The 24,583-nt window shown below is 57.2% G+C and overlaps 11 protein-coding genes across 11 annotated transcripts; 6 read left to right on the top strand and 5 right to left on the bottom strand.

Moving 5' to 3' along the window:
* Nucleotides 1-353: 353 nt before the first annotated feature.
* On the top strand, nucleotides 354-1,345 carry B0H64DRAFT_462196 (concanavalin A-like lectin/glucanase domain-containing protein; the record flags this gene model as incomplete). The annotated part of the gene is made up of 3 exons (XM_062807534.1): nucleotides 354-793; nucleotides 860-1,080; nucleotides 1,148-1,345. 3 exons carry the CDS (start codon nucleotides 354-356, stop codon nucleotides 1,225-1,227), a joined length of 741 nt encoding a protein of 246 aa, XP_062657399.1. The 3' UTR covers nucleotides 1,228-1,345.
* B0H64DRAFT_174631 (uncharacterized protein) lies at nucleotides 1,346-3,295 on the bottom strand. Its single transcript, XM_062798822.1, has one exon. The coding sequence runs from the start codon at nucleotides 3,177-3,179 to the stop codon at nucleotides 1,464-1,466; it is 1,716 nt and encodes a 571-aa protein (XP_062657398.1). The 5' UTR covers nucleotides 3,180-3,295; the 3' UTR covers nucleotides 1,346-1,463.
* Nucleotides 3,296-3,739: 444 nt separating this feature from the next.
* Nucleotides 3,740-7,351, bottom strand: B0H64DRAFT_462192 (uncharacterized protein; the record flags this gene model as incomplete). The annotated part of the gene is made up of 7 exons (XM_062807533.1): nucleotides 6,610-7,351; nucleotides 6,194-6,542; nucleotides 6,032-6,126; nucleotides 5,867-5,951; nucleotides 4,923-5,748; nucleotides 3,874-4,843; nucleotides 3,740-3,778 (listed from the first exon to the last, which is right to left on the bottom strand). The coding sequence occupies exons 1-7, from the start codon at nucleotides 7,045-7,047 to the stop codon at nucleotides 3,740-3,742; spliced, it is 2,802 nt and encodes a 933-aa protein (XP_062657397.1). The 5' UTR covers nucleotides 7,048-7,351.
* Nucleotides 7,352-8,727: 1,376 nt separating this feature from the next.
* On the top strand, nucleotides 8,728-9,767 carry B0H64DRAFT_442981 (glycosyl hydrolase family 61-domain-containing protein; the record flags this gene model as incomplete). The annotated part of the gene is made up of 5 exons (XM_062806683.1): nucleotides 8,728-8,788; nucleotides 8,848-8,905; nucleotides 8,957-9,341; nucleotides 9,412-9,604; nucleotides 9,661-9,767. 5 exons carry the CDS (start codon nucleotides 8,728-8,730, stop codon nucleotides 9,765-9,767), a joined length of 804 nt encoding a protein of 267 aa, XP_062657396.1.
* A 249-nt stretch (nucleotides 9,768-10,016) lies between these two features.
* B0H64DRAFT_174638 (uncharacterized protein) lies at nucleotides 10,017-11,464 on the top strand. The gene has a single exon (XM_062798823.1). It carries the CDS (start codon nucleotides 10,283-10,285, stop codon nucleotides 11,363-11,365), a length of 1,083 nt encoding a protein of 360 aa, XP_062657395.1. The 5' UTR covers nucleotides 10,017-10,282; the 3' UTR covers nucleotides 11,366-11,464.
* B0H64DRAFT_361062 (ribosome biogenesis protein Nop53/GLTSCR2) lies at nucleotides 11,265-13,164 on the bottom strand. The gene is made up of 2 exons (XM_062801724.1): nucleotides 12,781-13,164; nucleotides 11,265-12,725 (listed from the first exon to the last, which is right to left on the bottom strand). Exons 1-2 carry the CDS (start codon nucleotides 12,930-12,932, stop codon nucleotides 11,564-11,566), a joined length of 1,314 nt encoding a protein of 437 aa, XP_062657394.1. The 5' UTR covers nucleotides 12,933-13,164; the 3' UTR covers nucleotides 11,265-11,563.
* Nucleotides 13,165-13,506: 342 nt separating this feature from the next.
* B0H64DRAFT_462184 (ras family-domain-containing protein) lies at nucleotides 13,507-14,678 on the top strand (the record flags this gene model as incomplete). Its single annotated transcript, XM_062807532.1, has 5 exons — nucleotides 13,507-13,559; nucleotides 13,616-13,641; nucleotides 13,728-13,837; nucleotides 13,879-14,008; nucleotides 14,094-14,678. The coding sequence occupies 5 exons, from the start codon at nucleotides 13,507-13,509 to the stop codon at nucleotides 14,426-14,428; spliced, it is 654 nt and encodes a 217-aa protein (XP_062657393.1). The 3' UTR covers nucleotides 14,429-14,678.
* Nucleotides 14,679-15,122: 444 nt separating this feature from the next.
* On the bottom strand, nucleotides 15,123-15,859 carry B0H64DRAFT_325123 (ribosomal protein L24e-domain-containing protein; the record flags this gene model as incomplete). Its single annotated transcript, XM_062800684.1, has 2 exons — nucleotides 15,123-15,712; nucleotides 15,784-15,859. The coding sequence occupies 2 exons, from the start codon at nucleotides 15,857-15,859 to the stop codon at nucleotides 15,123-15,125; spliced, it is 666 nt and encodes a 221-aa protein (XP_062657392.1).
* Nucleotides 15,860-16,789: 930 nt separating this feature from the next.
* Nucleotides 16,790-18,443, top strand: B0H64DRAFT_174517 (soluble quino protein glucose/sorbosone dehydrogenase). Its single transcript, XM_062798819.1, has 4 exons — nucleotides 16,790-16,964; nucleotides 17,051-17,699; nucleotides 17,750-17,853; nucleotides 17,913-18,443. Exons 1-4 carry the CDS (start codon nucleotides 16,907-16,909, stop codon nucleotides 18,425-18,427), a joined length of 1,326 nt encoding a protein of 441 aa, XP_062657391.1. The 5' UTR covers nucleotides 16,790-16,906; the 3' UTR covers nucleotides 18,428-18,443.
* Nucleotides 18,444-18,724: 281 nt separating this feature from the next.
* On the top strand, nucleotides 18,725-19,507 carry B0H64DRAFT_174519 (uncharacterized protein). Its single transcript, XM_062798820.1, has 2 exons — nucleotides 18,725-18,945; nucleotides 18,998-19,507. Exons 1-2 carry the CDS (start codon nucleotides 18,816-18,818, stop codon nucleotides 19,489-19,491), a joined length of 624 nt encoding a protein of 207 aa, XP_062657390.1. The 5' UTR covers nucleotides 18,725-18,815; the 3' UTR covers nucleotides 19,492-19,507.
* A 2,441-nt stretch (nucleotides 19,508-21,948) lies between these two features.
* B0H64DRAFT_174561 (uncharacterized protein) lies at nucleotides 21,949-23,279 on the bottom strand. Its single transcript, XM_062798821.1, has 5 exons — nucleotides 23,275-23,279; nucleotides 23,004-23,200; nucleotides 22,692-22,783; nucleotides 22,145-22,499; nucleotides 21,949-22,080 (listed from the first exon to the last, which is right to left on the bottom strand). Exons 2-5 carry the CDS (start codon nucleotides 23,021-23,023, stop codon nucleotides 22,074-22,076), a joined length of 474 nt encoding a protein of 157 aa, XP_062657389.1. The 5' UTR covers nucleotides 23,024-23,200; nucleotides 23,275-23,279; the 3' UTR covers nucleotides 21,949-22,073.
* Nucleotides 23,280-24,583: the final 1,304 nt, after the last annotated feature.

The following is a 24,583-nucleotide window of genomic DNA, read 5'->3' as shown; positions in this document are numbered from 1 at the left end:
TTGCTGGGGAACCGGGTTCTCGAGCGAAAGGGGGAATCCGGGGTAGGGACCCGGGTACCGTGAGAAGGGTTGTTGTAACCTTAAATCCAAGCGACGGGGACGACAAGGCATATGACGTTCCCACAACCAATATGGGCTTGTGGGGAAGGGGCTAGGTCAAGGCAAGAGTTGGTCTCGTAGTAACGGTAGGTAGTTATCTGAAACTCCAGGGTAGAGATTCATGAGGCTCGAACTTGGGAGTCACAGATGTTAAAAGAAGGGCAGGTCCTGTGCTATGATATCCAGGGAATTTACGTTAAGACAACGAGAACCATCAACACCAAGCCCGCATCATCACCATCGTCACCATCACCATGCAGCTCAGCCTCCTCTTTCTCTCGTCGCTTGTGGCGGCGAGCCCCCTGACTTCGGTCGAGAAGCGCCAGGCGGCGACGCTCTGTGAGCAGTATGGCTACTGGTCCGGCAACGGCTATGAGGTCAACAACAACAACTGGGGCCGTGACGCGGCCACCGGGGGCTCCCAGTGCACCTACGTCGACAACAGCAGCGGCAGCGGCGTCTCGTGGCACGCGACATGGCAGTGGAGCGGTGGCGAGGACAACGTGAAGAGCTACCCCTACGGTGGCAAGCAGGTTGCCAGGGGCCAGAAGATCAGCGCCATCAGCACCATGGAGACGTCAGTGTCGTGGTCCTACAGCGACACCAACATCCGCGCCAACGTGGCGTACGATGTCTTCACGGCGGCGGACCCCGACCACGTCAACAGCAGCGGCGACCATGAGCTGATGATCTGGTAAGCAGGCCTCCCCGCTTATGCAAGGTTACCCCTGAGCTGGTTGCTGACCATTTTCTCTGTCAGGCTTGGGAGGTTCGGCAACGTCTACCCCATTGGCTCCTCCACGGGCACCGTCAACGTTGCTGGCCGCACCTGGGAGCTGTTTGTCGGCTACAACGGCGCCATGAAGGTGTACAGCTACGTTGCGGCGAGCCCCATCAACAGCTACAGCGCCAACGTCAAGGAGTTCTTCAACCACATGGAGAGCGCCCAGGGCTTCCCGGCCAGCGAGCAGCACTTGATTGGTGAGTTTCGGTCTCGAGTGTGGGGAGTCTAGGTATGAATGAAGATGCTAACGTACAATGAACTTAGTCTTCCAAATGGGAACCGAGCCCTTCACCGGCGGCGAGACCACCTTCACCGTCGACAACTTCTCGGCCAACATCTCCTAAGCAGCACGGTGCCGTCTTGGCCAGCGAAGAGGGTGGAAGTTGTTAAACTATTCGGCATCAGGGAAATTGGATTGTATTTGGTTCTGATGTTGAAGCTCGCTTCACTTGTTGGCTGTCTGTAGAACTGGCTAAGAACAAAGTTCGTATTATTGCATTCTCGTAGATATATTAATTAACAAGTTGACCGAAATCTGGTCTTGATTGCGCTTACCCCTAACATATTACCCACGCGATTACTACTCTCGAAAGACCTCGAGCTTTGCCTTTCCCTTCACAAGCGTCCACGCCCACACAGCATCGACGGCAAGAACATCTACAAAGCTAAACACCAGGCTTCCTCCAAACACAAGGCTATGATAGGTCCACGCATTTCCCGCATCCAGCGCCTTGACCTGACACACAATGGCCCACGGTAGAACATACAAGATGTTACTCACTAGGCTCTGGTAGAGATACCACTTGGGCCGTGTCGCAAGCAGTATGGTGGACAGTTGAGTCGAGGCAGCGTAGAAGATGTAGCACCAGTCGATGGTCCGCCACATGTAGGCCGTGACCTCGGCGACCTCGTCCGATCCACCGAGATACCTCGCAAACGACCGAGCGCCCCAGAGAGAGAGGAAGATGGCCAGTGGTACCTCCACGGATAAAGCCAACGCCAGCGAAATCAAAGCCGGCTTGACGATTCCCAGGACTGTGCGCAAGGAGGTGCGTCCCGGACGGAGCGTCCCAGTTCCGATCGCGCGGCGCCAGGCTCCCCATTGATGGCCGACGAACGCCAGGGCGGTAGCCTCGAGAGCCTGCACGGGGACCATGACGAGGCCCCAGCGGATGGTGTTAAAGACGCTCCAGGCGGTGGCGTAGGTCTGGCCCATGGACACGATGTTGCTGACCAGCCAGAGATAGAGGGCGTTGCGGATGGCGGATTCGGCCAGGGTGAGTAGCCCGGGACGGATGAGCACCATCAGGGCTTTCAGGCTCGGTCCCAATCCCGTTCTCATGCCCTGCTCCCTCGCTTGTACATCTTCCCCGCTCGCGGCCTCATCCACCACCACCTTCTGTCGACGATACTCCTTCCAACTAACCATCACCAAAAAATACGCCAACCCCACCGCCGCCGCCGTCAAGCTACACCCCAACTGGATCCCCGCCTGCCACAGTACCGTCGGCGTGTGGCTCCCAACATGCCAATGCGAGATCAGCAACAAATCCAACACAATATTCACGACAGCCTTCACACTCCCAATAACCAACGGCACATCCGGCTGATCCAACGCCCTGGTCGCCGCGGCCACCGCCGTCTCCACCGCCGACCCCAGCGCCGAAAACGCAGCAACCCGCACATACACCACACTCACATCCCTCACTCCCCCCCTCCTACCATCACCCTCCCCAGGCACTGAGGGGACAAACCCCCCCGCAAAAGCCCTCGCCCCGCCCAAAAACCCCAAACTCATCACCGCCCCCAGCACAGCCTGCACCAACACCAGAGTATGCGCCAACCCCAACCGCTGCGCCACCGTCCGCGACGAGCGGTCGCCGATAGTCGACCATGCCGCGCGGGGGAGGCCCTCGTTGAGGACCTCGGCGACGACGCCGATGTAGGTGTAGACGTCTGTGGTGGCGACGAGGGAGGGGTCGATCTGGGCGATCCAGAGTTTGGAGAGGGTTGAGACTAGGGCGGGGAGGGTGTAGGCGAGGAGGTTGAGGGCTAGGGTGGGGGGGTAGTGCGTTAGTGGTCGGTGGTGGGTTTTAGTATTCGGGGGTGGGAGTGGGTTGTGGGGGTTGGAGTGGTTGGAGTGGTTGTCATGATGGGGGGTGTCGCTGTCTTGGGAGAGGTGGTGGTGTTGCTGTTGGGTTTGTTGTTGTTTTGGCCCGGCGGCGATGGTGTCGTCTTCCTCTTGGGGAATCATGGTGTATCGATGGCGGAGGAATTGAGGGATGGAGCCTGACATAGTGGGTTGCCAGTTTCCCGGTGAGCATCGGTTGATATTAGTATTCGTAGAATAATGTCAATGTCAATGTCAATGTCAATGTCATGTGTGATTGTGATTGTGGATGACCACGCATGACTTGAATGCTCTGTGCCGGGTACGCCACGCGCGGGGTCCAGACCCTGACAGCTGCAGTAGGCCTCGCTACTGCTCTCTGGCTTGGACCGGGCAATGCAAGCTTCTGTTTTCAGACTGCTCGATTTGGTATTTTCTGCCCAATTCATCCAACCGCCTCTATTCATCAACTAAGTGACAAGACTAGTGATGTGAGGACTGGGAAAGAATCACCTGTCACTTGGTCATCACAAGGAATGATACCCCCATTTACTGTTGCCAATCATCATCTCGTTTTACTTCAAAAGCCACCTACTGCAGCTTTCCCCCCTTTGGGTTCCCCGCCAACCGAGTCAAATTCCATTCAACACCAACTCCAACTCCAGTTTGACTTGCTTAGGTAGTGGCCGCACCTTGACGTGTGGCAGCTAACAAAGCGGCCGTCAGACACCTCCAGGACCGTCCCGTTAGGCATCCCTTACGGATTCGAACAGTCTCTCCATAGTCTGGCCGGGTAGATTATTATGGTCAGCAGGGCAGGCCTCTGTTGATAGCATATCGTTGCCAGCATCTTTCCACAACCAAGCAAGGGACTGCTGACCTCCATAAAAACAGCAAACGGTGGGCCCTGCACCAGCTCCTCTTTCTGTTTGCTGCCTGGGCCGGGATCCCTCGTCACCAGTAACCTAACAGGCATGCCACTAGAACCGTGGATCGCGTTTGCAAACTGCTTTATCCAACGCAGTGCTCGGTAGTACGGACTGTCTTGACACGGCGTATACAGAAAGTGATGAGCCTCGATCTGGTCGAGAGCGCCCCGCATGTCGCCGTCCGGCCCCTTGCGGAGAGTTGTCAGAGTAGGCTCCAAGAGGGATGCCGCGCGGATGAGCGAGCCGGACGCGCCGCAATGGTACGCCCACATGAAGTTGGCGTATTGGATAAAGGTGCTCGTATTGCGGCCGCCTTGGGGTATGTCACTGATGGTGAGACAAGAGAGACACGCCCAGTGGCCGATGAATTCCATGCGCTTCCGCAGCAGCTGCGAGTCGTCGTCGTCGTGGCCGCTGTCGTGGGATTCTGGTGGGCATGTGTCGGATGTGTGGTACACCCGGTGCATCCCCTCGAGGACCCTGACACAGGTAGTGCCGATCCGGGTATGCACCTGGCGTTGATCATACAGATCTTGCTTGTCTTTCTGGATAAACTCGATAACAGAAACGTGGCCTAATTCGAGGACGTCTCTGGCCTTGTTATACGTCACGATCCCCTCGCAGGCCGTGAGGATATCGTCGATGCTAGTCTCGAGAATTCCTTCGTCATCAACATCATCCATTCCCGCAATGACAGCCCGGAGTAGGTCGTCCGCGCGGAGGACGAGTCTCATGCCGAGGATCCACGAGATGGCGAGGCGCGCGTAGTCTTGGTGCAACTTGCGCCGGTTCTGTATCCGCCCGAAGAGGTCGCGGTAGATCCCACTGAGTTCGGAAGGGAGCTCGGCGATGGCTTGCTTGATCTCGAGCGGACTCTCACCGCGGCAGATCCATTCCGTAGACATCTGGACATAGCGAAACCTGAAGGAAAAAGGGATGATCAGTCAGAGTGCCACTAGCTATGAATTGACTCGAGAGCGGCGATGGAACAGGCACAGACATTCCACCAGCTCGTTGTTTTAGCGTCTCCTTCACCTTGGGCTTGAGGTCCACCAATCGATGCTTGTGTCTCAGGAGCCGGTCCACCTCGAGCTCAATATAAGTCTCCATGCCGCTTCGTGTTGATTCGGGGTCGACGGGGATTCCGGTCCAAGATTGTAATTGATCGCGGATACGGCTCTGCGGTCGGCTGGAGACGAATATCTTGACGACGCCATCAGCTGCTTCCAACAAGTAGTGCAGCGCGTCCGCGATCGAGGTCAACCCCATGCCGTCCCTGTCGATCTCGTCCAGTGCGTCTATCACGATAGTCGTCTGGCGGTGAGCGTTGAGGTCAATCATCTGCAAGATTAGCCGGAGCACGGCGTCTCTCGTCAGAGCCGATGGCTTCTTGTCCTGCTGCCAGTTTCGAAAAATGTCCAAGCCAGGTTTGGTGGAGGCAAGCTGGCGCAGGATTTCCTGGAGGATGTCCAGCGGATCGGTGCGGGTGGACTCGGCGGCAGAGCAGTAAAAGTAGGCGAGAGCTCCTTGCGAGGAACCCGTGTACAGTTGCTCAAGGTGCTTGATGACGGTTGACGTCAACACGGTCTTGCCGGTTCCCATGTCGCCGTACAACCAGAGCCCGCAGGAGGATTGAGCGTCGGCCCATATCTGGAAGTCGATGTGCTTCAAGAGCCAGACGCCGGGTTGGTAATTTTCGGAAAAGTCGACTTCTGCCCTGGACCGAATCTGGGTATGGATGCGGTCCATGTTGCCATCAGGCAGCCAACGCAAGACGGCCGCCCTCTCCTGGTCGACGAGGAAACTGTACTCAGTTATCGGGTTAGCTGGGAACCCGGAAGACCTGGGGGTAGAAGGGGAACAGAAAGAGAAAAGAAAAGAGAAGGAAAAGAGTGGGAAAAAGAACCTTCCTTTCGAGTTTCTTCATTTGCACGCCATTATTACCATAAGTGGGCTTGACCAACGCATTAAGATTCTTGAGAACGGTTTGGAATTGGCTCTGAATGCTTTCATGCTCGAGTATCGGGAGCTGCATTGGGAACATGACAGGCTTGTGAGTTGAGCCAAAGGCAAGACGGTGCCGAAACTGCAAGTCAAATGGAGACTTACCCAGTATTGAACTGCCAAGTCTTGTGTGATGATGCTCTGCTTGGTCTTGGACAAACTTCGCTCGGCCTTGGGGAATATGGCAGCAGCCCCATGTTCTTTTCCAACACATTAGCGTGGACACCAAGAAGTCCGTCTGCATTCAAGAGATGTTCCAGTACACACCCAGCCAATTCTGATTCAGATATCCTTTCATCTCGGCCAGAAACTGGAGAATGGAGGTGTAAACATCCGTAACCCCCTCTTCAAACTTCTGCAACGCCTCGGTCGTGCCGGACGGGTGGGCGCTGCTACGGTACTGAATCTTGTAGATGCTATATCTAGCAACGATATTGACTATGTCGTCGCAGGCATCGAACATGAAGTCGCGGATCTCTCTAGCGTTGATAGCCATGTGCAGCCCGAATGAGAGAATGGCCCAGGCGAGGGCGCCGTACTTGGTCGGGTCAAAGGCTAGTCCGGCGTCGATCAAGGACTTGACTTTCGTCGTGCCGTCGATTACCTTGTTGAGTTTCTATATTGCATCGAGTCAGCGGGATAACAACCACTGGAATTGGTATTTGTCGAGTATCGGAACTGACGGCGGTGTACTGCTTCTCTTCATCCTTCTCTTTCAGGGCGTTCGCAGTTCCGAGTATTTCCTTGATTGCGGACGCCATGTCCTCTTGCTTTGCGGGACTTCCATCATCGCTTTCATCTGCATTACCGTCATCATCAATAGCAGGAGCGAAATCCAGGACTGCTCGTTCGGCATCGTCAAGTTTGAGAAATGCCTCCCGCCAAAGATCCTGGCGATCGTTCGACGGGAACAGGAGCGGAACTGCGGCATCCTTCGTGCCCAGATTCTCGTCCGGTAACGGTGACGTGTCGGTTTCAGTATTGTCCTCGGTTGGTGGTAGGGGGGTTGTCTCCGTTTCTGACACGGGGTGCAACGGTGCTTCACTCGCAGACTCGGCTGTCCCTTTGTGGCCGCCCAAGGATTTGATTTTCTGTCCAATACGTTTAAAGTACCCTGCCATCGTGTCCCATCATGTCCGGCCCAGCGTAGGTTAGAAAGGAGAGGGACGATCCGAGGAGTGGCGGTATCGCAGAAAAGAAAAGTGGTGAAGGCGGGGATGCGAATATCAGACCCAGATTCAGCTGGAAGCAGCCCGACACAACCAAGTCCAATCGCTAGTTACACCAATGGAAGCCGGAACTCTCTACACAGTACGTACGGTCTCGGACCGGAAGTTGGTCGTTGTATCCGTCCCTACAGCTCCTTGGGTTGGAGCTCAAGTCCATCTTCAGTCTTGTTGTCCAAGCACCGTTAGTCATGTGTGCCACTGAATTTGTCAATACGGTAATAGAGAAGACTTAGCGTCTGATTTCCAAACGGAACTGAGAGCTTCCCAAAGGATGGCGCGGCAGTGGTTTACCCCGCCGGGGACGCCGGGAATCGAGGGTCCGGTGTAGCCCCTGGAACCAGTCAGCTTCACGGACGGGCCAACCGACCCAGAAACGAAGGCCAACTCGTGTTTGGGGGCGGCAGTGGAAACCTGTGGGGGGTTCAACCACTGTGCTGCTGATGGGTTAAGGACTCTTATCTTGGCGTGCTGGCACGTCAGTGGAATGACCATCAGCTTTGCTCGTTGGGTCGCCCATGTCATGGGTTTTTATATTCTTGACCATCAGCCTGGACTAGACCTTAGCGCTGTCATTACGATTATACAAAGGAGATAGCATGCCCGCTACAGACACAAGTGACACTATGAATGATAAGGGTTGTGTTGACCATAACTCTCTTCGGATGATGATCAATGTGGTCCGAAGTGGTAACTCCGCGTCTTGTTACCTTGAAGAGGAACTCGGCCTTCTTACTCCGTCCTGTGCACAGGAATTTCAGCAGATGTGTGGTGGGAACCGGTGGCTCAGTTCCGTTTGGGTGGCAGCTTAATCTCGATCGGGTCCTACCGTGCGTACCAGATTCCGGCAGTCAAGGTACCTGACCTAACTGTGCTTACGTTGCCGATTGCCCTGAGACAATCTCTCCCTTGGCCTTGCGACACAAGGATGGGATTACTGCAAGAGGCTCGTTCATGACATGGGAGTCATGATAACATACCCTAGGTACCTAGACAATTTACTACTATTATGCCATATGCCTTCTACAACCATGTTTTCGACCCCTTTCACGAGTCAGTGTGACAAACACAAACACACGCCGGCGGAATCCCCAACAGACTTGTGACATTCTACCCCTTTTCGTGGCCCAAGCCAAGACTAGACGTCGTTGTCTCGCAAGCGCTTAGGGCGCCTTCAGATTGATGAACTGCCCGGAGCTACGGTACCCCCGATGTTACGTGCAGCTTGTTTAACTTAATTAATCCCTCGAGGTTCGTGGATGCACGGAACGCCTATGTGTGAGCAGTGATTCCCCGCACCACATGCCGGCTCTTAATTACTGCTTCATTAACTCAGGCCCTCGTGCCCGGGTGGTTGCGGATTGTATATTTATATCTCCGAATCCCACGCAGTATGTTGCGCTTTTAAGAACGTGCTAGTCCCGCACACGGGGTTGGGCTTGCAATCTCGGAATCATTGTGTTCCCCAGTTCTTATGGTTGTGTCTTATACCTCAGCTAGACCTCAGCAGATCTATTCGACCTTCATCTGCATCCTCAACTTTACTAGGACACCCCCTCCCCCCCAGCAGTGAAGATGAGGATATCTCAAGCTGCATTTCTAAGCGTGCTGCTTACTCCGGGAGCTCTAGGACACAGTGGGTGTTCCCCCATCCAACAACATGAACCCAAATAACCAACTGCTAACCCACCCCAGATGTTCAGGGGATGCTCCTTGTGAACGGCACCGAGACGCCTGAGTGGAAATACGTCCTGTAGGTTGCGGCACATCCTGGCCCGCGCAGACCCTCGCTGATAGCTCCCAGTGATGTCGGTACCAGTTACTACGTCTCCCCCGAGAAGTACATCCCCGGTGACCAGAGCGCCAAGCTGGAACCCATCGTTGGGACTAGCGACCCAAACATCACTTGCGGCAGGTTGGCGTTCGACTCAGCATCCAAGACTGAGACGGCCGACATCATCGCCGGGTCCGAGGTCGGCTTCCGAGTGTCAACCGACGGGAGGGGGACCAGGAACCCGGAGAAGGGTGTGTACCCGAACTTTTGGCATCCTGGACCCGGCCAGATCTACCTCTCGCGCGCTCCCAACGACGACCTCCAGAGCTACAAAGGCGATGGCGACTGGTTCAAGATTGCCTACGCAGGCCCCACGGATGACCAGCACTGGTCGATTTGGCCGAAAGTGACCGACGTGCGTTCCCCGTGCTTGTTGAACTTCAAGTTGTTCCAGGGGTTGCGAACCGTGCTGATTCGGAATTTAGTTCAACTTCACCATTCCGGAGACTACACCGCCTGGCAAATACCTGATGCGCATTGAGAACATCATGCCTACGGGGGAACTCAGATACATCCAGTTCTACGTCAACTGCGCCTTTGTCAATATCATTGGCCCCGGCGGAGGCACCCCGACAGAGTTTGCGAGGTTCCCCGGAACATACCCAGATGACGACCCGGGTAAGCAGATCACCGAGTTCCCACTGCAATGACTTTGCTAATTCTCTGGTCGCCAGGCCTTCTCGTGCCCCCGAACCAGGACATACAGGCCGGGACGGTGGCGTTGGAGGACATGAAGTTGACTGAGTACAAGGCCCCGGGACCTGCCGTGTGGACTGGTTGAGTGCCTGTCACGGGTACGCACTTGGGGCCTCGAGAGACGGCCGACACACTCGTTGTTGTGCACATATTACGATGACATTATGACATATCTGGTACTTCACTTTGGGCTGTTAGTTATTCACTTCTCCTGTATAGTTTTCCTACAGATTTTGGGAATTTCTTGTCACACAGTTAGGGAGCTTGCTAGGGTAGGTAGTTTGTGGGAGGTAAAAAAGTACATTTATGATTTGGCCCCGCGAACTGAAGAACGGAACAGAGTGAGAGAACCCAACAACTTGCTCAAGTCTGGGCCCACCTTGACCGGTTTGGCTTAGCACGCGAGCGGCCCAACTGCTTGAACCAACGCACACCTTGGGGCGCTAAGGGCATGCCAAGAGCAGACGATGTTGGGGGCCGCAAAGACATCCCCTGAGCTGTTTACCTTGACTCCCGCAGCCCCCCCCCACCCTGCTGTGCTGCCTGTGACAACTCTAACCGTACCCAGGACGTACCATACCGCTCTCCCATCTCGCCACCATGTTCAGGGCTCAACTAGCGCAGTTCTTCCCGGCCAAGCCGACCTTCACCGAGGACGATGTCCCTCCGCAAGACGGCAAGGTGTTTATCGTGACGGGCGGCGCCTCGGGCATCGGCCTGGAGCTGTCCAAGATCCTGTACCAAAAAGGCGGGCGCGTCTACATCGCTGGCCGTTCCGAAGAAGACGGCCAACGCGCCATCCAAACCATCCAGACCGCCATCCCCTCCTCCACCGGCACCCTCACCTTCCTCTACCTCGACCTCGCCGACCTCACCACCATCAAAACCGCCGTCGCCACCTTCCAATCCCACGAATCCATCCTCCACGTCCTCTTCAACAACGCCGGCGTCTCCCAGCCCCCCATCGGCAGCCTCTCCACCCAGGGAATCGAGCTCCAACTCGCCACCAACTGCCTCGGCCCCTTCCTGCTAACCCAGCTCCTCCTCCCCCTCCTCGAAGCCACCGCCGCCGCCGTCCCCACCGCTAACGCCACCGTCCGCGTAGTCTGGACCGCCAGCCAGATGATCGAACTCGCCGCGCCGCGCGGGACGGTTCTCCCCCCCTCCGAACTCCACACCCCGCCCCGAGACGCCACGTGCTGCTACGTCAACTCCAAGACGGGCAACTACCTGCTGTCCGCCGAGCTCGCGCGCCGGCAGCAGCAGCAGCAGCAGCAGCAGCAGCAGCAGCAGCGGGGGCGGGGCCGCGCCACCACTCCCAGTGGTGGTGGTACTACTACTACGGCTGCTGCGCCGGTGCTCAGCGTGTGCACCAACCCGGGCGCGGCGGCCACGGCGCTGTTCCGGCACACGCCCTGGATGGGGTATCTGGCGTGGCCGCTGCTGTATCCGGCGCGGCTGGCGGCGCTGACGCAGCTGTACGCGGGGCTGGCGGAGGAGGTAGCAGTTGCGGCGGCGGCGGCGGGGGGGAACGGGTGCTACGTGGTGCCGTGGGGCCGGGTGGCGACGGCGGTGCGGCAGGATCTGGTGGACGCGGGGAGGCTGGAGGGGGATGGGGACGGGACGGGGGAGGCGAAGGGGTTTTGGGCGTGGTGTGAGGAGGTGACGGGGGAGTATCGGTGAGGTTCCATGCGGGCAACCTACCTACCTACCTAGGTAGGTAACTGGGTACCTGGGGATCTTGACCCGGGTTCGCAGGTAGGTATCGGTTTTGGAGCGTAAGCGGATCACGCGCGCGAAGGTAGGTAACAGAGAAATATCGGTGGCTGCAATGGTAGCCACCGGAAAATGTATTTTGCATTCGGCCTCGCGCCGGCCCCATCACAATGAGAAGTCCTTGTATGTCCACTTCTCGGTAACCTTGGACCTGGCCTGCTTCTTGAACGGAATCTTCCTCCGAGCCTCCATCTTTCCCCGGACCAGCATGCTGCGGTACCGGTCTTTAAGTAGGTTGCCCTCGGGCTTGAGCAACCGCAGGGAATCCTGCAGCTCGTCCGGTAGCACGAGTTCCAAGTCCTTCTCCGGGAGCTTGAGCTTGCCCAGTTGCCTCCGCCGCAGCTCGATCTCGTTGCCGTCGTCATCGCTGCCATCGCTCAGCTCGACCTTCTCCAGCTCCATCTGGCGCTCCTTCTCAGCCACCTCGAGCGCGATCTGCTTGATGCGCTCCTCCTGGACCCTTCTGCGCTTCATGGCCGCTTCGTGCTTCGCTTTCCGTTCCTCCTCCTTGCGGCGCTTGATCTTGTTCCTCTCGGCCTGCGTCTTGCGCCGTGGCCGCTTCGTCTTGACGCTCAGCTCTTCTCCCGCGCTCTCAAACCCTTCCCAAGCCGAGTCATCCTCCCACTCGGAAAGGTCAGCCCGTGCCTCGGCTGCTTCCGCCTCGGCCGCTGACCGTGCTGCCGCCTCCAGCTTGACGCGCTCGGCCTCGAGAGCCTCGAGCCGCTTGCGCTCTGCCTCCACAGCCTTCTCACTCTCCTCGATCAGACGGTCTTGGTACTCGTTGAAGGCGGGGTTGTAGCTGTGGCCGCCCCTGGGCTTCGGTACTGCAGGGATGGCTTTTCCGTTGGCGGCGAGGGAGATGGGTTTCTCGTTTAGCGTCTTGGGCTTCTTCGTCTGCTCCGCCTTGGGAAGGAATCGCTGTTCCTCGGTCGCTGGCTCTTCCTTCGGCTCTGCCCAGACGTCGTACGCGGCGTCCACGACCGCGACTGTCGACTCGTGGTGCCCGTCGGCGACCTTCTTTATCCTCGACAGCTCCTTGCTTGTGACATAAGTGGTCCGCTGCCTCTTGACGGGGAGAATGCCATCGGTGGTCTTGTCGCCAGCCCTTTTGCGCATCGGAACCGCCGCTACTGCAGACCGCTGCGCAATGATTTCGTCTGCTTTTAGACCCTTCTTGACGTGCTTCGGGAACCGCTTCGGGAGCTCGGCGTCGCCCTCCACATCAATGGTGAAGAGGTCCGCAGAGTCTTTCTCGGCGATAACTCCTCTGCAGAATTGTTAGCTTAATGTCTCTCAATCTTTCCCACTGTCAAACAACGTACCCCTTGATGATCTGGTCGGTGAGCTCCTCGAGACCCTGTTGCACTTCGGAAATGTCGACATTTTTGCGCCACGCCTTCTTGCCTTTCCTGGAAGGTTGTTTGTATTGTTGGGGGGCATCCGGGTTGCCCGAAAGGGGCCTTAGGACTGGCATTGTGGAAATTGGGGGATGTGAGGGCTGGCGCGATGGTTGTGTATCCCACGTCTGGTGTTTTCCGGTGTTTTCCTTTCCTTTGCGTCTGAATCGGCAGGTTCCCTCAGGCGCAACGAACGGTGGGGTCGCTCTCAAAATTTCGAGCGGAACAGGGGTCGATAAGATAAGGATAAGGTTCCATGCCGCGGGCGGTGGGTCCACAATCCAGCCCACGCGGCCACGCCTCGCTCGGTGACAGCTGGCAGGCACGGCGGCCTCCAGGAGCTGAACGCGCCAGCAACGCATGCCTTTTCAGCGGCGTTCGGGGGTCAGGGCCGATCGCTGCCAGGTGCCAACGCCAATAGCCATCGATTTCCGTCACAAAGGGACCGCCCACTAGGAGAATACTTTGCGCCAACCAATGCCGAAGAGAACCTGGCCTCAATAGCTTTATTCTCACCGTAGAAAATCCATACAAAACCCCCGGCGACCAACGTCTATCGTTTCTGCGCCATCACCGCCGCGGAACCCCTCCTCTTGCGCATCCCTGAGAACGACACCCAACCGTTGCCCCCCTACCTTTAGGCCACCCATCATGGCACAAGCAGGAGCTGGCGGGTCGTATAACAACCCGCTGAAGAAGTTCAAGTAATAGCGCCCTCACCGACTCGCCTAGCTAAACCAACCTGCTAACAACGGGCTAGGCTCGTCTTCCTCGGGGAACAAAGTGGTATGCGATCCGTACTCGAGACTCGAGAGTTGAGACTCGAGACCGACAACAAAGACGGCGTTTGCTAAACATACTCGAAACAACAGTTGGGAAGACGTCGCTCATCACACGGTTCATGTACGACTCGTTCGATAACATGTACCAAGCCACCATCGGCATCGACTTCCTCTCCAAGGCAAGCCTCGATCGGCCCAGGGTGGAGGAGACACCACGGCAGACACTGACCAGGCCCAACAGACTATGTACCTCGAAGACAGGACGGTGCGATTACAGCTCTGGGACACAGCCGGGCAGGAGCGATTCAGGAGCTTGATCCCGTCCTACATCCGGGACTCGAGCGTGGCGGTGGTAGTCTACGACATCTCAAGTGAGCAGCAGCAGCAGCAGCGACAGCCTTGACCCCCCCTCCCCCCAACAACCGTCGATACTAACACCCAGTACCAACCACGCAGACGCAAAAAGCTTCCAGAACACGCGGAAATGGATCGACGACGTGCGGGCGGAGCGGGGCAACGACGTGATCATCGTGCTGGTGGGCAACAAGACGGACCTGAACGACAAGCGCGAGGTGACGACGCAGCAGGGCGAGGACGAGGCCAAGCGCAACAACCTCATGTTCGTCGAGACGAGCGCCAAGCTGGGCCACAACGTCAAGACGCTCTTCAAGAGGATAGCCCAGGCCCTGCCCGGCATGGAGGGCTCCGACGCCGCCGCCCAGGCGTCCAACCAGATGATCGACGTCAAGACCCCCGCCGGCCCGATCCAGCAGGAGGGGTGTGCTTGTTAGCGGGGAGGGTGCGCACGAGTGAGGTGGTAGGGATCGGGGGTATGGAACGGGGGGGAAGGCAGGGGCGGAGATACCCATGGTCGCCGAGATTGCGCCTATGTGGCCAGCAAGGCGCATCCGGCGGAGTGGGAGGCGGTGGGTGCGTCTGCATCAGCGTTACATGAATCAATCTAATAATATGTACTTCATGACCTTCACGTTGAGAGTCGTCTTCGCTTCCAGTATTTGGGGGGTTGGAAAACAGCGACGGGGGGTCATTCGAGAGCATGCTGGTTTCCCAGTCTTGAGTCCGTTTTGCGAGCTCAATCTAACGAACAACTGTATTTTGTCATCCCTCAATTGCAGGGCCCAGGAGTGTCAGGGTGCCTATCTAAACACAAGCCATAATGTGTGGCAACTTTCCCTCCAATTAACGCCAATTCGCCAGTTTCCCAACCGATGGTGTCTATGAGTGCCTCGAGAGGCCGAGGACTTGGGTCCAACGAAGCTAGCGCCGATGCTGGATAAATTTGAGACTCCTGCTTTCTCGAGTTCGGACGTGGCCCTGGGTGTTGCTTTGCCGCCATTTCCATCCTGGATGCTACGAGATACGCGCCGATGACAAAGTATGTATTGTCGTCGGCGTCTAAATCCACAGAAGCAAGCCAAGCATAGATCGTGAAGGGCGCCGCGGGTATCATTGGCAATAACCCCCTCAGTCGGTATCCATATCGTCGTCCTCGTCGTCCTCGTCGTCGTCGTCCATGTCCTCGTGCATGTGCCCAGCCATCGCCTCGGTGATCTCCTCGACCCCGCCGTCGGTGCGCACGCGGAGCCTGCGCGTCTCGCCGCCGAACGCCTTGGTCTTCTTGCTGCTGCGCAGGGTGGCCAGCTCCTCGCGCTCGAGGTCCTCGACGTCGACGCCCTGTTCGGCGGCCAGCTCGGCCAGGCGCCTCTTCTCGCTGCCGCGCAGGCGGGGCAGCAGGTGCTCGTTGTCGGCGACGAGCTTGCGGGCGGCGGCGACCTCGCGGGCGCGCTTGCCGGCCATGCGCTTCTTGTAGAAGATGCGCTCGCGGCGCGACCGGATCTCGCTGATGCGCTCCATGGCCTTGAGCGTCTTGGCGAAGAGCTCGCGGTCGTACCGCACCGGCACGTTGCGCCGCGCCGCGAACTGCAGCGTGCTGTCCACCACCATCTCCTTGCCCGCGTTCTTGCGGTACGCCTTGGTCCACTTGAGCTTGCGGGGGTTGCGCTTCATCTTGAAGTTCTTGTGGCACTTGGACCGACAGAACCGAAAGGATTTGCCTGAGGGAAGGCGAGTAGTCAGTAACCCGAGTTAAACTGCGTGTGAGCGAGAGCGCAGCGGGGAGACGAACCGTCATTCCTGTTAAAAGTAATGCCCTTGCTGGGCCACGCGGGCCGCCCGCAAAAGAAGCAATTCTCGACACGCATCTTGAGACTCGGAACCGGCGATCGTTGTCGAGGGTTGCCGAGGGGTTGTGGTCAAACTGCACAACCTCAACTGTATCTGGGATCGATGCAGGCCTCGATGTCCTCCAAAAAAAATTGACCGCCTTGCAGCTGGCGAAAATAAAAGTGGGGGAGGACCCCACGCTTATCGGGATGTTATCGACATTCTCCAGGGTTAGGGTATGTGGCAGCAAGACCCACTCGGCTTCAGAAGGGTTCGGGTGCCTGAAGCTCTCCCACACACCGCAACACACTATCAAGGCTCCTCCTACCTAGGTTGTTTTAAAAAGAGCCGTCTAGATTCTGCTTTTCATTTAGTATTTCGCTGGGGTATAACATCATACTATTGTACGCATGCCGCAACATTTTCTCTTGTATTCTCAGCGCAACCAAGAGAACGGTCAATCCTGCCTCTTTTGGGAAGTTCCATCGCGAGATCTCCCGCCAAGGAAGACTATTGAGACCAACTGACTGCCCTGCTCGCACACAAGCAGCGCGTCAAAGCGAAATCTGCCAAACAGTACAACACACTACGCTTGTAGAATCACATCGTTGAGGTTAACCTCTCAACTCGACGCGTCCTCGAATCTATCGTCACCATCTTCCTCGCCACCGCTGTGCGGGGTTGACTCCCAAGGGTATTTATTCGACACGAAGATCACGGCTGCCGACTTTCCGGTTCGCCGTTTTCTCTCCCGAGTAGCAGATGCCAAGCGTGTGGGGAGACCGATGGGGGAATTGGTCCGACCTATGGTTGTCCATGCTCGGTCAGATCCTCCGGCTTGGCTGGACATCCACGATCACGTAGGGTGGATAATGCAGTTGCAGTCCAGTATATCATTGCCTGTTATATCATAGAGGGCGTATCGATGGCGCATCGGTCTGGGAGCAGTGGGGGGTAATGCCGAGATTACTTCAAGCGAGCGTGTACCGATTCGTCAAGAGAAAGGACTATTTAACCGCAAGTCTGCCTCGAAAGAGTCGCTAACCCGGTAAACTTGATTCTCCAAGACAACCAAGACGGCCGAGATGCATTGGTGCGTAACGACTCTCACGGTGACGGCGACGCTGGGTGTCTTCGGCTCAGGTATGCCGCATGCCTCATTGCCTTCCGACCGACACCACCGAGAGTCCACCGGAACGAGTAGTAGTAGCTGACTCCTGATGCGACAGCCTTTGCTAGGGGCCTTTCCCCTCGCCAGGATGCCGCGCCAATCCCTAGCTCGTGCCCCGGCGTGACGGCCACATCACCGTACACCCTCTCGGTCGCCGAGGGATGGAAGTACACCCTGATATCGACGGACGTGTCAAAGCCACGCAGCATCCTCTTTGACACCGAGGGCCACCTGCTCGTCCTCGAGGCCGGCAAGGGCCTCACAGCGCACACCCTCGGCGCCGACGGCTGCATCAGCGAGAGCACAACCGTGCTCGAGAACCCCCAGCTGAACCACGGACTCGCGCTCAGCCCGGACGGCAAGACGCTGTACGTCAGCGCTGCGCCGACGGCATGGTCCTACAGCTACGACGCCGCGACCATGACGGCGACGGACCAGACGGTGGTGGTCAGGGGTATGAATCCCAGCGGCCACAGTTCGCGGACGCTCGCCATCCCGCCCAACAACCCCAATCTGCTGATTGTGTCGCTGGGATCGGCCGGCAATATCGACGGGCCGACAGTCGTGAAAGAGACTGGCCGAGCCATCGTCAAGGTCTTTGACATGGCGGAGACGCCGTCTGGCGGGTACTCATACAACACCGAGGGTTGGTACCTCGGCTACGGCCTGCGGAACGAGGTTGCCCTCGTTTTCGATGGCAATAACATGTGAGGGCACCCATGTCTTTGGTGCTGTAACTGCTAACGTGACACAAAAGGGTTTGGGGCGTTGAGAACAGCGGAGACCAGCTTACCCGGAACACGACCGACGGCAGCTCGGTCGACGTGCACGTTGACAACCCGGCCGAGGAACTGAACTACCGTAAGTTTCAAACAACACACATTTCGCGTTTGATGGATTATTTATTGACATACTACCAGTGGGCGACCCAGCCGTGTCCAACGAGCAATGGTACGGCTACCCGACATGCTGGACGGTTGGTGACCCTTCGGTCATCCCCGACACCTCCTTCAAGGTTGGGGACCAGTTCGTGATCGCGCCCAACGCGACCTTTGACGACAGCTCGTGCGCCGAGAAGTCGGTGCCGCCGCGGTTGTCCATGCAGGCTCACAGCGCACCCATCGACGGCAAGTTCGACAAGGACTCCCTGAACCTGTACGTGTCACTGCATGGCTCGTGGAACCGCGAGCCCGCGACGGGCTACAAGGTCGTCGAAATTGCGTTTGCGCAGCTTGAAGATGGTAGCTATGATCCCGTGGAGCCGGCGGATAGTGTCAAGGGTTATTCCGATATCCTTTGGACGGAGAACGAGGAGTCGTGCACATCGAGTACTTGTCTGCGGCCGTCGGGCATCACCTGGCATCCGGACCACTCGAGGATGTATGTCGCAAGTGACGGAGTGGTTGGAGAGATCTACATCCTGTACAAGGCCTAGATGTCACTCCTAACCAGCCGCCCCTATACAATCACTTCCGCCGTTTTGCCTCACGTTCACCTCTCTCATTTTTCTCATAGCGGCAGAGCGGGCATACCCTGTGTGTGGTGATTGATGTGGATGAAAGGGCAGTGCTCGTTATTTGAATACGGCTAAATCGAAGTATGCGCGGACTGCCTCGATTCATTGGCGTAGACACCGTCATGGACCTGGCGCTGACGTCAAGTATCCATTCATCCAAGCCATTATCAAGGCTTCTTTCTCTAACCTAAAGTATGATTAGGTAGTAGAGCGGCCATAAAGAAATACTTCTGACACCGTCTCCAATCTCGCCAAACAAAGTAGACTTATAATTTACATATATTACAAGTACCTCCGACCCGGCAACATGACCACCGAGACACTTGCCGCCTCACAAGGCCAAAGCCTCAGCGAGTCCAACACAGTCCACTTCCCTTCCGATCACAACCTCCCAGGCAAGTTCTTCGAACCACGCCAGAACAACGACACAACCGGCGGTGATTACACCCCCAACGCCAGCAAATCCCTCCCCCTCTCACCCGCCCGCAGGGCCCTCGTCGACGACATCATCTCCCTCTACGAGATGGGCGCCACAATCGCACGCCTTCAGCGCTACACGCCCGACGCCGTGTTACCACGACGAGCTGGGCTACGCAGCCGACCGCTACCAGATCGCGGGCCAGTGGTTCGGCCTGCCCTATATCTTTAGCCAGGCTGAGAGCCAAGGCCACGAGGTTGTCACCAACGATAGGGATTTGATTCAGTTCCGGCATGAGATTGAGTGGCGTCCGAAGTTGGTTCCTGTTCCTAAGGTGATTAGGCTGCGCGCGCTGGTTTCGCTGGCGCTGGATCCGGCGAGTGTGGATGGTGGTTTTATTCGGGTGAAGTATCATAAGGATCAGGCTAGTGTTGAGGATTATAGCAAGGAAGGTGTTGCCGCGATGTTGAAGAAGTGGCAGGCTGAGGCTACGGCGAAGGTGTTGAGCACGGTGGACTCGGACGTGAGGGTGTTTGCTGCTGACAAGGGTTCGGGTGGCGGATAGATGTATCGATGCGTGTTGATGATAGATCGGCCTTATGCTACCACTGTTCCCTCAACCAGTCTCCCATCCAGCTCGTAGAAGATCGGCGCTGCGGTACCGTCTCCCAAGCCCGCCGTAGCGAGGCTGATATCGCGCATGGCTTCTAAAGAGAGATCTGGTTTTGGTGGCGATGGTGCACTTACTACCACGTTAGGGGGTTGGGGGGTTGGAGATGACGGTAACGTGCTAGGGAGCGCAGAGGTCGCCGTTCGGGGCGCAGAGTCGGGCCCTGAACGACCACCACCGCTATTAGCGCCATCATTATGAAGCGATTGGGGTACCGTTGGGCTGTCCGATCTCCTAAGACGAATCGAAGGGACCGGGGAAGGTGGTTCAGCAGGGGGGTTGGGAACGGGCCTAACACCCCTGAATTCCGTCTGTGGTAGCTCAACCATGGCCTCAGGTGCGTTAACGGTTCTTGCGGCGCTGGCGAGGTGTGTCACGCGCTGGGACTCGGCCGCTTCGGTCTGGATGGCCATGCTGAGCAGCTGAGTAACGCGCTGGCGCTGCTCGGGGGTCACGGTCGACGCGAAGGCGAAGCTCGCCAGGGGGCCGAGATTGGTGGCGCGAGCCCCGCCCCCTAGCAGACAAGCGACTGCTTCGGCATGGCCGGCGAAAGCGGCGCGTCTCAGAGGATCCCAGCCTTGAGCATCCGTCTGGCGCACGGCGCCGCCGCGTTGCAACAGCGCTTGGATGACCTGCACGTGGCCACCGCTAGCGGCGAGGCAAAGAGGAGCGTCGGGGGTGCTCCTGAGGGACGCGCCCCCGGCCAGAAGCGCGTGTGTAATCTCAACGTGGCCGGTTGCACATGCGATTGCGAGCGGCCTGACTGCCGTCCGATCGCCTGTGTCTACTCTAGCGCCGCGGGCCACTAGGGCCTTTGTGGTTTTGACACCTCCCCCAGAGCGAACGGCGACGTGTAGGGGAGTCTCCCCCGCACCGTTCTGGGCATTGCAGTCCGCCCCCGCGTTCAAGAGCAGCGAGGCAACGCTGCGAGTGGCATGCCGGCATGCGTAGTGCAGCGGCCGGTTCCCCTCGTTGCACTCCGCTTCGACGGCGGCACCGACCCCTAAGAGCTTCTCAATGACACCGAAGCTGCGGCTTCTGGCAGCGAGGTGGAGTGGTGTGCAGCCGTTTAGGGCGCGGGCATTCAAGTCGGTCTTCTTGTTGACTATTAACGAAGCAACGGCCTCCTCATGCCCGTTGAAGCTTGCCCAGTGCAGGGGCGTCAGACCGCCCGCACTTCGTGCCTTTGGAGACGCCTTGTGGCGCAGAAGCAGGTCCACGGCGGCTGTGAGGCCGAACCTCGCCGAGGCGGCTAGCGGAGTGAGATTGTCTTCGTCTTGGGCCTCGAGATCGACCTTGGCCTCGATAAGCATCTCGGCCACACGCACCCGACCAGAGATACAGGCGGAATGAAGGGGCGTTCGCATCTGCGAATCCTTGGCTCCTTTGTTCGCCCTAGACTGTAACAGAAGCCTCGCGGTCTCCTCGTCGCCCGCCATACACGCCGCGTGCAGCGCTGTCTTTTGCTCGTTGTCACGGCAGTCAACCATGGCCTGCCGTTTGACGAGAAGACGGACGGCATCCAGCTGTCCGTGCTCAGAGGCAATTCTCAAGGGTGTCTTCTCCTGAGGGCCGCGGGCGTTGATATTGGCGGCCTGGTCCAACAGCGTCTCGATGATTTTGCAGTGACCGTTTGCCGCGGCGAGATGGAGTGGCGAGAGATGCTGCTTGTCCTTGGAGTGTATCCTGGCGCCTTCGCTGATCAGAAGATCTACGATATCGTCATGTCCGCAATGGCAGGCGACAGCCAGCGGTGTCCTCCCTGTCTTCCTATCCGGCTGCTCCATGTTGACTTTCCGTCGGATGAGCGACGCCATCTCGGCGTAGTCACCCCGTTGCGCGGCGACGATGGCCCTAGGCGGTGGCTGGCCGTCCTTGGACTGTAGATACATATCGGTCGCCGCAAATACCCCGGGGAACCGGATGCGCAGCTGCGACTTTGGCGGCACAGAAGCATCGAGCTTGTCATTGCTGGGTGAAATCGACAATCTCAGCCGGCCGAAGCGCTGACGGATAGAAGACTGGGGCTTGGACTCGGCGGAAAGCGGAGTGCTTGCTGACGTTGCTTTGGAGCTATGGAAGATGGAGGTCCTGTCATTCGGCAGGGATGCGGTCATGAAAGGCGAGCCGTAGGGCAGCATATCGAACGGTTCCGGACGCCGCCATGGCGCCATTGGCGTCTCGGTCCCGTATAACCCCTGGTCATGACTCTCTGAGTCCTTGATCATCACTTTGTGGACGTTTATCGAGCTGCTGGTGACGGAGGAGCTGTCTGTTTGTTGGTCTACTCTACTCGCCGATGTAGGTGCGATTTCCGTCGCCGCAGCTGTGGACCGAACGGTCGTCTGTTCTCGCACCGTGCTTGTGTCCTCACGGATGCGTTGAAACACGTCTCGGGCTGCCGATTGTCGTAGCAAGCTGTTTTGTTCGGATAGGTTTTGGCTAAGGTAGGTCAAGACAATGCTAGCGTCAGCGTACTAGTAGCTGTTTATGTTGGCACGGTATGAGAGCACCATGGCCCACGAGGTCTAGGGATTGGGAGGCTAACCAATACGCGGCTGTCAGAAGCAACTGTAGAGCCGTGATCTGAGATGCGAGACGATTCTCGTATTCTCTGATGACTGAATCGAAAAAGAACTGCTTGAGGCGTGATACCAATGAATCACCTAGCAGGCTTGTTGTCTCGCGATCCAGGGCTTCGATGATGACCTGGCAACCCTCAATAGCAACCCCCAGGTTGCCCTGCATCTCCTCTCCATTTGGACTAGTTGACGCATTGAAGTCGACCCAGTCCTTGATCTGGGCGAGGGCCGCCCGAAGTGTCGACAGCTTGCCGATTAGCAGCTGAAGAGGTCGTGCTGCTTCCGTCCATTGGGTTTTCATCGACGCGAGGTCAGTCGTGACTTTCGCAATTAGCGTAACGAGCTGGGCACAGGCGGCAGCCGCTCCCAGAATTGAAAGGGGTTCCATCAATGTCTAGGTATGTAGGTACCTGGTGTACCTGTACAATGTGCATACAAGTAAACGGTAATACGCAGCAGAAGAGGAACAAAAAAAGGGGAAAAATGAACCGCGTTGAAGAATCCAGGGCATACATGATGATGCATGTGTTTGGTTGCACCATCTGCGAGGAGTTGGTTGTTCAGCTGTGGCTGAGGGCCGGGAGCCGGTGAACCGTAAGTAATACCTAGAAATAGAGTGTTAATCCAATTCCAGGCAAATCGCCGAGCCCTATTACATCACAGAAAGCGCCTCCCATGGTCGCCTGCATATGTAGTGTCGACTGTGCCTCGCAAGGCTGTGACAGCTTCGCATGCAAGGTTCAGTTCCGTGCGTTGAAGCTGAATCCTCGGCAAGCGTAGAGATTTCTCGTCCAAGTCTGCCGATTCATTTCCGAAGTGACTGACCTGAATCGAGTTGCGGTCATCCAAGTGCTAATCCGTCTCAAGTGTAGGGATTCCGGACATATTTCTTCGACATATCAACCGTGACGTTTAAGGGGCCAAGTCAACGCTCAACGTCCACATTGTATGTACACTCGGATTCAATGCTGAATAGGGCTAGGCTCCCCTCCATCATCATGGATCCCACCGAACTTTTGTGGCTTGTGGCTTCATGAGTTCTGCTGTACCAATGGGCTAGGAGTCCGCATTATCAGCCAACTTCCATAGGACTCACCATATTAGCTGTTTGCATATTCACAACTACCCCAACAAACCGTTTAAAGTGCCATTGAGAAAGTCCGAGTCGGATGGCCCCCTCGTGGACCCCATCATGACTGCCAGCGGTTTGGCCTCTTCCAACACGAAAATTACGGTTCGGCACGTTTATTTTGCCTCGCGCAGGTCCGCGGATCGCTTTGCCGCATGGGGGCAAGAGATTGTGGCCAAGCAAGGCTCTCGGACATACCTGCCGTTCACGAGCAGTGCAGGCGGCAGGCCCGGGCCAATCGTTCTGGACCCATGAATTTGTGTCATCAGAACCGAGTGGGGGCAAAGAGCCTCAGCGAAAGAAATGATCGAGGATTTGTCGGAACGAGATCTGATCATCGTCTGTGTGCAGTTCAAGGGCAAAATGACAAAACGTCACGGCGGTTGTTTGCCAAGCCAAAGCCCCGTTTGAGGTCCCTGGTCCCCCTTGTTGTGGGCCCTTCCTAGACGAGGAGAGTCTCACGAGACCATCGCTCAGGCGTGCCACGTGCAACATTGCGGCGCCTGGGGAGCGCTTGGGGATGGACGATCGAGAGTCGAGGTTTGGGATTCCTCCAATACCCAACGCAATCTCCACGTCTTTTATTTGGGTCCCTCAGTCCCAAGATCCCCGGTGTAATTTGCATTTCCCTGGCCTGAGAACCCCAAGACAGCGAGGAGGGGGTTGGTCGAGTTTGGCGCGCCGTGCGTGTGGCGTTTGGCTCGGCCCTGGTCTGCTGCTTGCCGCATTCCGACGCCAGCGCGCGACGGTCTTGACCAGCGGTATCTCCTGTGAATCGAGTCCAAAATGAACTGGATTAAAACCCGGGCATTAGCTTTCGATCATACAAAGTCCGGCGATAACCAACTCGTCTCCACGATTTAAGCTTTCGAGTCCATTCGTGCCCACACGAGCAAATGCCAAATGCCCAACAGAAGGGGCGCTTTTGGTGATTTCCACTCCACCAGCTCCACTCCATCGCGGGGGTGGAGTCCGGGGAATGTGGAGCTTCAACGCTGCCGGCTCCACCAACCCCTGCCGTCCACGCTAACGCGTCGTCACGAAGGAATCCCCAGATTGATGGCAATATCAACTTCGAAGGTCGAGTTCGGTTTGTATTTGGCGTCGTCTCACTTTGGGGATGGAAAGGTCGAACGGTCGATGTGCGAACGACCATGAGATGGATGAGGAGAAGGCACTGGATGCGACAATCATCTCGCCTCTCCCTTGTCGGACGTGCACATGGCGCCATGCCAACCTATTTGAGTCAGGAAAGGACCATGCTCACTGGCAATCA

This window comes from Chaetomium fimeti (genome assembly GCF_033439085.1).
Source record: "Chaetomium fimeti strain CBS 168.71 chromosome Unknown B0H64scaffold_5, whole genome shotgun sequence".
Classification (NCBI taxonomy): domain Eukaryota; kingdom Fungi; phylum Ascomycota; class Sordariomycetes; order Sordariales; family Chaetomiaceae; genus Chaetomium; species Chaetomium fimeti.
This window is presented reverse-complemented; position numbering and strand designations above follow the sequence as displayed.